Below are 12,402 nucleotides of genomic sequence, written 5' to 3'. Positions count from 1 at the left end.
ACTGATAGACCTATGTTATTCAGGAGAGAGAGAGAGAAATGGGGTTTAATGTCCACTCAACACAAACTAGGTCATTTCGGGACTAACACACAGTTCATTTTTTAGCAGTGGGAGGAAATCGGAGGACCCAGAGAAAACCCACGAGGTTGGACAGGCGACCCTACTCCTCGTCACGTACAACTGGGGAATCAAAACCCCCCCCAGTTGACTTAATGACAGACCGTATGATACAGCACGCGCATGCTAACCATTCGGCCATCGCCAAAAATCAAAATTACTTAACTGATGTAAAAAGACTTCAATTTTAATAATCTATTGATTTAGTGTTGACAATGTTGAATCATTTACAGAAATCTCCAGTCTGCAAGAAAACATCAACAACAAAATCAACGATGATTGGGCAGACAGCTTTATTATTCACAATGTGGGATTTTATATTACAGTATTATCATAAACAATATTCACAGTTTGATACAAATAATATAGCACATCTTTTTTATATAGCTAAAGAGCCATCACATAAAACCATACCAGCAATAGGCACTTGCATATCAATGCACAAATATTGTACTATTATACTATTTTTAGCATCAAAAAGATGTATGTAATGTAATCAATCATAAACCTTACTTTGCATAAGCTAATTAATTTTTTTATCAAAAAAAAAAAAAAAAAATCAACTTTCATACACAGATTGTCAAGTATATTTAATGTAAATAATTAAATGTACATTAAGTTGTCTCAAAACTTTTGTTCTGCCACGTTCAAATTTATATGGCACAATTCTGCTACAGTCATGAAACAATATTTCTGTCCAAGAACCACACATTTCAAAATCACATACATTATTATATGTATAATGTCAATCATATATATAAATATATATATACAAGTTATATATAATTCTATATTAATAACAGTATAGGATGAGTTTATACACTCTTTATAACAAATTAGCAGTAACAAATCACACTCGATTAAAAACAAGTTATTGAATGATTAGTAAAAAGGCAGATATTACAGAGAAAAAGATCTACAAAATGGTTATATAAATAATTTTAACAAATTTTATTCAGAGCTATATTGAACAATATACCTCTAATTTTACTACACCCAAATATACATGATCCAGCAGTATAAGAAACAGAGGTGAGATTAAGAGAAATGTAAGGAAAGATACCCATTGTCAAATCAACATTGACTACTAAATAATAAGTGATATAGGTATAAGTAATTAATTATTTTGGTTTTCTTATTTTTATAATCCCCTAATAAAATATTGCAGTTCAAAACTAAAACATAATTAACACACAAGCCAAATTGAAAGTCAAACTCATTTTTTTATGACTTAGAAGAAACATTTTTTCTTTAAGATAACTTCAATGAACTTCAATTTCAATTACTTGTCCTTTACATTCATTGGAAAAATTGAATGTATAGTATTCAAAATGTTCTATAGTCATGGTAGAGATTGAATTTTCAGTTAGCCAATTTCTAAAAATTGTTAGAGACAAAGGTTAGTAATACTGATAATATTATAATTAGACATGTTAAATGTTTTAATTTAAAAAATTTCGAGAATAAAAATATTACCCTAATGAAAGTTCTAATGATGAAATGGAAATATTTTTCTTTTATTTTTTATAATGAATGCGATATAAAACCTTCTGTTTGCATACCATATGTGATCAATCAATAAGTTCTTAAATCTTATATTGCACATATATCTTCTTTACACTTTACAAATAAACAATAATTTCTGCTAACAGTTCTATAACTATAAAAGTAGCCTATTCTATGAAATTGTTTAAACAAAATTATATCTACATAATAAGTCACCCCAAATGCAAATTCTGTATATGCCCAGAAACGGCACCATAAAAAAAACCATAATTTAACCTGTTTCAATTTACCATCAATGAAAAGAAAGCTCATACTACTTTCAAGACTTACTAATACTGAGCATAAAGAATAAAACAGATATTTTTTAAAAATCTTTGTCTTCATAACTTAAATGGTAGTTTTTTGTATGGTGACCAAGCTTTAATTTATTAAAGCAGAAGTTTAACAGCTTTTGTATCTAATCAACAGTTCTTAAACAATCATCTTTTTGAATGACCTTTATTTAGTTCATTAAATAATTGTTATATTTCAAAAGGTAACTTTTTAAATATTGAGACATGTATATTTATATAAGGTGTACGTTAACTTTAAACAAGGATTTAAATAAATTTTAATGTTTCCGCTAACTCTTCAACAACCTGGTTAAAACTACCAGTATATTATCAAATTCTCACACATACAGAAAATAAATAACACTAGTTTATAATTTAAATAAATATAAATTTAAAATGTACAGGCTTTCCCAAAAGTCTTGTCAGTACAGGATGATATATTATAGGTTTAAGCAATATAACTCGAGTTTTATACATATCATATTTAAATTGAATATTCCACTTTGTCTGAACCCAGGATCACCATACTGCACAAAGCAACATAAAACCATAATAAGGGTAATCAGAAATTTGCTCAGATTAGCAATCTAAATTTCACTGCAAAAGTAGAGGTAACAATTACATGGTCATAATATAATTTTAAGTAGAAGCACAATCCTGGAAAGACAAGACTTTGTGGTCGGTCTGTACAATAATGTTATCTATTGGTTTCTCTACACTTTAATAATTATTAAAGACTAATTCTAACTACAGTATCTAATGAAAATTAACCAACAAAATTCAACTAATGAGTGTTACTTTTAAGTGCAACAAAAATATCAACTCCTGTTTCATGAGATGGGTGTAGTAATAAATAGTTTTTACAGAAAATAAAGTACACAAATCCAATTTCAGACTGATCATCAGGGCATCTCAACTGACAAGCTAAGTGTGGTAAATCTTTTGTTTTAGACTAGTCTGAACTGAAACAATGGACAGATTTTTACTAAAAATTATAAGTGCCATTTAAGGAAGCATTATGCAAGATTTAGATAAAGAGCTGGTCATTCTTGCTATAGTTCAAAAATAGATCATAAGAAATGAATATATTGAAAATTCAGTCAAATTACTTTTTTCTGAGCAAAAGTTATGAGAGTTTGAAGTTTTGACACGATATAAGTTAAATAGTCTTGATTGTCAAACACCATTGCTTTGATAATAAACAAAGTCTTGATTATCGGTATCCATTTAAAATTTCAATATCTCAGCCATCCGATAGTCTAGAGTGTTGGTTATGGGCTTGTCATGTGAATAAACGTCTAAATAATAACTTAAACATAAATTATGCAAGAGCTAAATCTGCCTATTGCAGATCTTTTTTTAGGCCTGAAATGTTATCTAAATTATTAATTAGACATTAATTAACTTATCCAGACCATAATTAACTCTTCGATGTCAACGCCAGCTTGCAATATTTATTGAATTAGGAACCGATTTGCTGCTAAACTTACATTCATGATTTAATCATGAAATGGATAATCGAGACTATGGTTTGTATTATACCGTCTTTAGTAATGATGATCAAGGCTAGACTGAAAATTCAATCGGTAAAATCTTGGTCCAGAGTGGATCAATTTTGACTAAAATTTTCAGCAAATTCCCTTCACATTATCTAGTTTTTAACTATTATTGTGAGAACTGCCAGCTCTTTATCTAATGTCCCATAATGTATCTTTAAATAAAATTTGAAAACGATCTTCAATAGGCAGATTTAGCTCTTATTATATAATGCCTCTATAAATGTAGCATTATCTTGGTTTCGAATGTTCAGTTAGAAAAAATCAGATATAAAAAAAAGAATTAGGAAGTGGATGTATGAATAATATATCCCTACATGAGAGCATCAGAAACTGTGTACAACTGCAAGAACATTAGAAAGTCAAAGCAACACTTTTTTCAAGTGTTTACGAAATTTATGGTAGAAAAGATCCATTTTTTTTTTAAATATCTGAATGAATGAAAGTTAATAATAAAAGAGTGTGTATTTGATATGTCCATCTGATTAAACAACATTTTTCTATTAAGAAATTATGTAATTATCTACCTCATTACTTATCTTTCTGAACAGAACCCTACTTTGGCACTAACACAATTAAAACAAAACACAGCCTATGATGCTTATTATTATACATAATTAATAATCAATTAATATATTACAAATAAACTATACAATATATTCTAGAAAACAGTGTATGTGTATATTTTGCATTGAGCAAAAAAAGTAAAACCCATTTTGAACAGATAACTATTAATTTATCTTTAACTGTTTACAACGAAATTTCTATATGAAATATATCTGCTATATCATTCTAATAATTCAGATTAAATATACATCAAGTACTTAAGAGTTAAAATTCAAACAATCCTTTTCTGGTAAATTTTCACTGATGTTTAGCAAAAGGTCTGATTATTCCTTTATTTCTATATTCCTGGTAAAGAAAAAAATGAACCACATGCATGCACAATTATATCTTGTTTTGACAAGGTACTTAAAGTTTTGACAGTCATTTTACCCAAGGCAATATCTTAAAATTCTAATAATAAACATAATTCATAGATTTGTACATTCAGCTACAGGGTATTACAACCATTTTATACTACATGTGGATATCCCATCTGAAATCATTAACCAAATAATTTTGTCACATCATTAATGTCTGATGATTGGCTTTCGAAAATGCTGTTGTATGAACTTTTATCAAGGCACTTTCTTTTTACATATTACTGCATTTAGGATGGAATGAATATTGTAACATTCATGATACAGGTAGTTTAATAGGAGCATGGAAATAATGCATCAACATTTAGATATGACCTGGATGTACCAATATGCACAAATATCCATGCTATATATATTTACGTAATTATTATTCATGCTTTTAAGCATCATTCATCTAATGTATCTTAATATAATTTTATAACTCAGAAAGAATCCCAATACATGTATATGATTGTAATAATACTTGATCATGAAAAATAATACTGTAATACATGAAGTTATTGTGCTATAAAATTAAAGGTCTATGGTGGACTAACCTGTGTCATGAAAATTATGCCAAATATTAAATTGCAATAGGTTATGTGTCATGAAATTAATGCAATCTCAGTTCATGGGCAAATTTTTTGCGATAATTTCATGCAAACAATGAATTCATGTCTTACAGTAATTGAATCTAATAAGCCTTTCCACAATGATCCATTACCAAAGCTGAGGTTTCTACTATTTAAACTAACACCATGGTGATCTACATAATATACTTGTTAACAAAATTTCATCAATAAAATTTAGAATATAGGCTAACTTTTATTGGAAAGAATTCACAGAGTAGTAAACTAGGGGAAATGGTATTATTTGATGGAGTGTGACAACATGTTATATGAGATCAATGACATTATCACACAATTACTACACAAGTGTACGAAATCAAAGCAATTAATTGATCAAAAATATGAAAATCTTCAAAAATATGAATAACAAAAGATGACAATCACTGATAAAAAATATACATGAAAAAAATTAACAATTTTATAAAAATTGATTCTTAATTCCATCATTTTGTATCAACTATTTTTCTTAAATTCTATCCTCGTCCCTACACTGATGTATATTTAAATGAAATAAAGATAACAAGCATGCCAGTTTTGGAAGGGTAGTACCATGCACACCTTGATAAGGATGTTAGGTAACCAGGCCACCCTAGGCAGATCAAGTGCAAACAGCCACAACATCAAGAACCTACGAAGAAACAAAAACACATATGATAAAATGAAATAAAATTATGAAGGGAAAAAGAGAAACACAAAACTTTAACCTGCTGCAAAGTAAAAAAAAAAAAGATCTACCATAAGATGATTATCTGTGAAAGGTAAACCACTTACTTCATCCCTGTTTAAAATTTTATTTCTATGAATCATTATGCATAATATTCGATTCTTATAGCCAGGCCTTGAAATAATGAACAAGTATATGACATTTTGAACTTTATGCCAGACATGTACTCAAAATGTTTTAGATGGAGGGATTGTGCCTGACAAAGCCTGAATATTTGCCTGACATTGTCTGTTTATTTCCAAGCCTTGAAAGTAAGTCATTTGAGAGTATAATTTCTCAAAGGTTAACATGCTAGTCAATATTATCTCTACCTCTACTGCAATAAATCTAGTATGGACAAAATACCACTAAATTTGCATAGTGTCGAAGATCATACTGATATTCTTGTATGTCTTATGATTGGTTGTGAGAGAAATTGATGGTCACATTTTATTTTAAATGTACATTGTTAACTGGTGGATTGAGAAAATTGAACTGTATACGCAAATATCAAGCTACCATATACTCAATGGATGCTATTTTGTCTAGACTAATACTCGCTAATGTCTGGAATTATTGATACTTTGGTTAACAATAATACACTACTAAGACACAATAATACAGACTACAATCATGCACACTGTTCACTTGTGTTTATATACAGTCGACTGTGATCAAATGCCTGCACTGTTAAGAATACATTTTATTATTACTATTAGTGCAAAGAAGTTTCTAATTCCTTTTAAAGAATTTTAACCTGTTTAATTATACTCCCAATATAGCCAGGACTCCATAAAAACAAAGATAAACACTTGCAAGCCAAGATAAAAAGCAGGTGAAGTTGAAAAGCACCACTGACATCCACAGAAAAAGAGTTATTTTCATAACTGTACCTAAATTCACTTCTGATAAAACATGCTCTTGCTTAACTTTGAACCATATACAGTTTAAAAAAAAAAAAGTTTATATTTGTAAAATTATTCTGTTTTTCTATAAAAATGTTATGTTCACCTGCAGATTGCCAATAGAGGAAAAATTGTGTTTTGGCTAGCAAAAAAAGATTTGTAACCAATTGAGCTTTGTATGTCATGTTAGAAGTGAATATAAGCATTTGTGTGCACAGTTTTAGATAATAAAATATAAAGATGATTAGTAGCAAAACTGCAATAGAAAGTGCAATGTGAAATAGGTTTTTGTATAATAAAAATAGAATGTACAAATGTACATGGACTTTCTGCAGGTATTATATATGTTAAAAATATATCTGTAAATATTTTTTTCTTTAAGCTTACAGCATTGGTTTGTATACAAAATCATTTTAAAATAAAATATATAATATAATGGGTGATGTCCAAATTAGTGTTAGTGTAACATCAACATAATACAAGTTTAATTCTTAGATTTGTCCTAAATAATGCTTTTAGCCAATGTTTTAGACCTTTGATGCCAAGCCAATATGGGCGATGTTGAGTCTTCATTTTCTTTGTTATCAACAGTGGATAACACTAGTTTGATTGAAATAACACTTGTGTTACTCACAGAACGATGATGTGTTGAAATATCAGATCTTGTTCAGGCTTTCAATAATATAAAAACTTTTTACATTCCCAAAAAACTAAAGTACCAAAAGTGTTGGCTCAATACTTAAGTGTTCATTTGCTTTAAATTAAAGTTAAGATGTCAGTAATTTGATTGAGGTCAATACAAAGAGTCAAATGTTGAATTATCAGCTAAGATGTAATCATAAGCATGAAAACAGATTTAATATATATTTCAGTGTGTAATTTTGTTATCTCAGAATTAGAGACCTCAGGATTAATAGTAATGCTAGATACTGTTGCTAACTTTTGGTTCTGACCTCACCGAATCCAACAAAATAAAATAGCTTTAGTTGCAATTAATTACACAACTTTTACTATATATTATTAGCCATTTGTCATTAAATTGTTTATTAATAAGCTCATTCAAATCTGAATTTTTGTTGTTTGGGAACACATATTGAGGAAAAAAACAATTTAACCAGCGGCTTCCAGGCAGGATACGCCCACATTTTTCAAGAGATGGATAGAGAACAAGCTAAACAAAAAGAAATTTGTCGTAACATCAAGGGCCATAATTCAGGAAGGTACGATCAGATATGTGAGAATATCGACAGGAACCAAGATCTTTGGGTTATAAACATGCATTTCAAGTTTCATTAAAATCGGATCAAAATTGTGACCTCTAGAGGGTCTAGAACCTTGATATACCAGATGTTTACACTATTTGTGTACAGGGGCGGCCATTTTGTCTGGCAGTTTTCGACCGATTTTTACGAAATTCGAACCCAACCAACATTACGGTGTAATGGTGATATATTGAAACTTTTTATAAATCAGATAATAATTGTGACCTCTAGAGGCACAATCAGGGGCCATAATTCAGGAAATTATGATCCGATATGCGCGAATATCAAAAGGAACAAAATCTTTGGGTTATAAACATGCATTTCAAGTTTTATCAAAATCGGGTGAAAATTGTGACCTCTAGAGAGTCCACAATCTTGATATACCATATTTTTACACTATTAGCGTACGAGGGGAGGCCATTTTGTCTAGCAGTTTTGGTCCGATTTTCGAACTCAACCATCATTAGGGTGAAACGGTGATATATTCAAAAGGTTTTTTAAATTGGATAAAAATTGTTAACTCTAGAGGGACCACAAACTTAAAACGCAATTTTTCATACGATCAAGGGCCATAGTTACCATTCCGATATGTGCGAATATTGAAAGGAACCAAGACCTTTATGATATAAGCATAAATTTAAGTTTGCATTATACCGGAAAATAAATTGTGACCTCTAGCGGGTCTACAACCTTGATATACCACATATTTACACCATTTGCATTATACGAGGGGCAGCCATTTTGTCCGTCAGTTTTGGTCCGATTATCACGAAATTCCTACTCAACCATCATTACGGTGTAACGATAATAATTGTGACCTCTAGAGGGACCACAAGCTAAAAACACGATTTTTCGTACAGTCAAGGGCCATAATTCAGGAAGTTTGGGTTATAAACATGTATTTTAAGTTTTATCAAAATTGGATCAAAATTCTGAGCTCTAGAGGGTCCACAACTGACCACAACCTTGATATACTATATTTTTTACACTGTTTGCGTTCGAGGGGCGGCCATTTTGTCCGGCAGTTTTGGTCCGATTCTCACGAAATCGAACTCACCAGTCATTAAGGTGTAACGGTGATATATTTTTTTAAATCGGAATAAAATTGTGACCTCCATAGGGTCCACAAGCTAAAAAACATGATTTTTCATACAATCAGGGGCCATAAATCAGGAAGTTATAGTCCGATATGCACGCAGCACGAATATCGAAAGAAACCAAGATCTTTGGGTTATAACCTTACATTTCAAATGTCAACAAAATTAGATAAAAATTGTGACCTCTATAGGTCCACAAGCTAAAAATGCAATTTTTGGTACAATCAGGGGCCATAAACTATAAAGTTACGATCCGATACATGCGAATATTGAAAGTAATCAAGATCATAGGGGGATAAACCTATATTTCAAGTTTCGGTGAAATCAGATAAAAATTGTGACCTGTAGAGTGTCCACAAACAATTGTTGACAGAGGGACAGGGGCGACAACAATATACGTCCACATGAAAATGTGGGCGTATAAAAACAAAAAGTACTTAGTTGCTCTCCTCAATAGCTTTCAGTTCCAAAAATTTAAACAATTGTAAACAAAACATTGTTCATGCAAATCAAGTTGCTATTTATTTATCAAATCCCAAAGAACTAAAAATTAAAGGTGTTGACTAGTCTAAGATAAACACTAACGTGCGCGTAGGGAGGAAGTGGGAGGAAACCGGGCGACCCAGAGAAACCCATGAGGTTGGACAGGCGACCCTAATCCTTGTCACGTACAACCGGGGATTCGAAACCACGCCAGTTGACTCAATGACAGGCCTTATGATACAGCACACACATGCTTACCATTCAGCCATCCCCCCCCCCCCCCTTGCCCACTAATTTTTCAACACAAATCTTATGAAGAATGTGTAAAATACCACCCACCCAGCAAACAAGAAGGTTCCCACGACCTAGATCAGTTCTCAAATAAATCATGACGTCGTACACATCTGTGACATGATCCATAGTAAACGATCATGGCTGTCTCCAGCAACAGTTTCGCACTGGACCATTGACGTCACTTCAGAAGGAATTCCCTCTAAGAAGCGATCATTCAGGTCTATCGCGACTGCAACATTGCTGAATTTCTTTTTTTTGATGATCTAAAACTACCATTTTTGAATGTATAAAATGATTTTGAGAGCGGCGGAGTAGTGCACTGAAGTAAATAGTTACTTTTTACACCTGAATTGTTGTATTTTAAAAGATGTTGTGGATGCGTTCAAAGAATTTACCGAAAATCACAAAATCTTGTTTTCAGGTAAATAATGAATAAAAATTTTAAAATACTTTGAGTAGATATTTTTAATGTTTTTGGTGTTGAAATGTCGTTTATAATGAACTTATAGAATTTCCAAAAAACTGAATGCCAAATTTGATGAAAATCCATGCAGGCATAATTGAAAAAATTTGACTTTTGTTGTCATCAGCACCCTTTAATATCGTGCTTTTGGGCCAAGTTTGGAACATAGTTGGTAAATAAAACTGGTATTTTTTTTGGTGATTAATATGTAGTTTAAAACCCCAATGACAAAAAAATATCATATCTTATGAACAAAACTTACAGTGCTGGCTTTAAAATGTGCATTTTAGAGTACTCAACACAATTAAATTGGTTTGGATTAAAATTGAATTGAGAATTGTGTGGTCCATTACCAAAGTATAATATTACTGATACATAAATAGAAATAGAAATCCAGTACATCATAGCAAAAGTGAGATATTCAGGACATATCTTTAGAAAGATTATATTCTTCTTGGAAGTGACATGTTTAGAATATTAGTTTGTTTTAAACTGTTACAGAGGCTGTAAAAAAACGAAATAAATGCAAGCAAAATATTAATGTGTTAATTTTAATACACATTTATATTTTGTTACATAACAAATTGAAATACAGATAGTTCCACAAGCAAATCGGCATTTTTCGTCAAACATTAACACCACACAAAACAAAGAATGAACCTATGAAGATTAATCAAAGTCTGTGATAACATAATAAGATGAATTAATCAAAGCCTGTGTTAACATAATAATGACATAATTATCTGATATTAGTTCTATGTTCAAAAGGTCACTTCATCATAATTTTGTAAGAGAAGATGCAATAATTTCAGTGTACATTAATGTCAAATCCCGTCCAGACACATCAATTTTATTAAGAATTATTTCTTGTTTAACAGTATCATTTTAAATATGATGCGTTTACGCTTAAATCAAATTTGAACATATGGGAAAATATATCATGAAATATTTTGATAGACAAAATCTGTTCTTGGTACCCCGCTTTTAAATAATGAGATGAAAGACAATATGTTGAATGGAAAACGAATAAAGAATGGTAGCAGAACAATAAGTGACAAGTGTATATAATATTTTTGTTAATTCAGTTAATCTTTAATTACTATCAGAATTGATTAATATGCAAATTAGTATGAAAGTAGCGAATAATAATAATTTATTAAACAGATCATCACAAATTGCAATTTTTTGTAATTAAGAAAGAATCAATGATCATGACAGTAGCATAGTTCATGGGAATTATGATTATGTGGGCGTGCCATACCTATCCTAGGCATTTCACAGCATTCACACTTATTCAGTGCTGGATGATTTAGGAAAGTACAAGCTGAACAGTTCCATTGTTCTCCTTCTTCTGAATCCCCTGAACCAGCAGAGGGTTGACGAGGTGGCACCGGTGGTACTTGATTGATATCTATATTACCAGGAGGTGTAGAAATGTGAGGAGGAGGAGGAACTGGTGGACCTGTAAAAACAACCATGGCAACACGATCAACAAAATAGCAACATAAATGTTTATCAAAATCAATGGCTTAAGTATTTCTGTGGAATTCATAACTTTTATACTCAATTTCTCAAGAACTCAATTGAATCAATTGGTGCACAACTCTCCTATAACATCTGAATGTGTGAAACATTAAACCATGCTAATCAACCCATCATACACTCTATGAAAATTTTTTTAATTTGAATATGTTAAGACTGACTATATTCCAAAAATCATGTTAAGACTGAAAACGATATTTTACCGATTTTCAGCAAAAAAATTCTGGTGATGTCAATATTGAAATAACTTTGGAAGTCATAAAATTTCAGTTGTCTTATGTATCCACTTGTCTGTGGTGTAGGAATAGCATCTGTCTACTTAAAATGTCTGTCATGGCAAACAGAATGGTGTGAGTCTGTGCTCATTAGCTTGGTTAGCTCAGAAAAGTAGAACAGAATAAACACCATTTCCTATATCTTTTGGCAACACAGTCAATTGTTCCAGATTTTTCAACTACTGAAACAGTTGTTTGAGGAAAACTGATTATGTAACAGAATCATAAGCATCTGACTAAAAATCAAAATTATTTTTGGGATAATTCACAACTAAA

The 12,402-nt window shown here is 30.8% G+C and overlaps 1 protein-coding gene across 1 annotated transcript in view; it reads right to left on the bottom strand.

The window, feature by feature from the left end:
- Positions 1-393: 393 nt before the first annotated feature.
- LOC126812288 (TGF-beta-activated kinase 1 and MAP3K7-binding protein 2) overlaps positions 394-12,402 on the bottom strand; it is a 22,810-nt gene continuing 10,801 nt past the window's right edge. Inside the window, exons 7-8 of the mRNA XM_050538589.2 lie at positions 11,571-11,771; positions 394-5,730 (exon numbers count right to left, since the gene is read on the bottom strand). Coding sequence (XP_050394546.1) covers positions 5,723-5,730; positions 11,571-11,771 — 209 coding nt within the window. The 3' untranslated portion in view covers positions 394-5,722. The remainder of the gene's footprint in view (positions 5,731-11,570; positions 11,772-12,402) is intronic.

The sequence above is a fragment of the Patella vulgata genome, chromosome 2 (genome assembly GCF_932274485.2).
Source record: "Patella vulgata chromosome 2, xgPatVulg1.2, whole genome shotgun sequence".
In the NCBI taxonomy this organism is placed as follows: domain Eukaryota; kingdom Metazoa; phylum Mollusca; class Gastropoda; family Patellidae; genus Patella; species Patella vulgata.
Note: the sequence above shows the minus strand (reverse complement) of the source record. Positions and strands in the feature narration are given on the sequence as shown.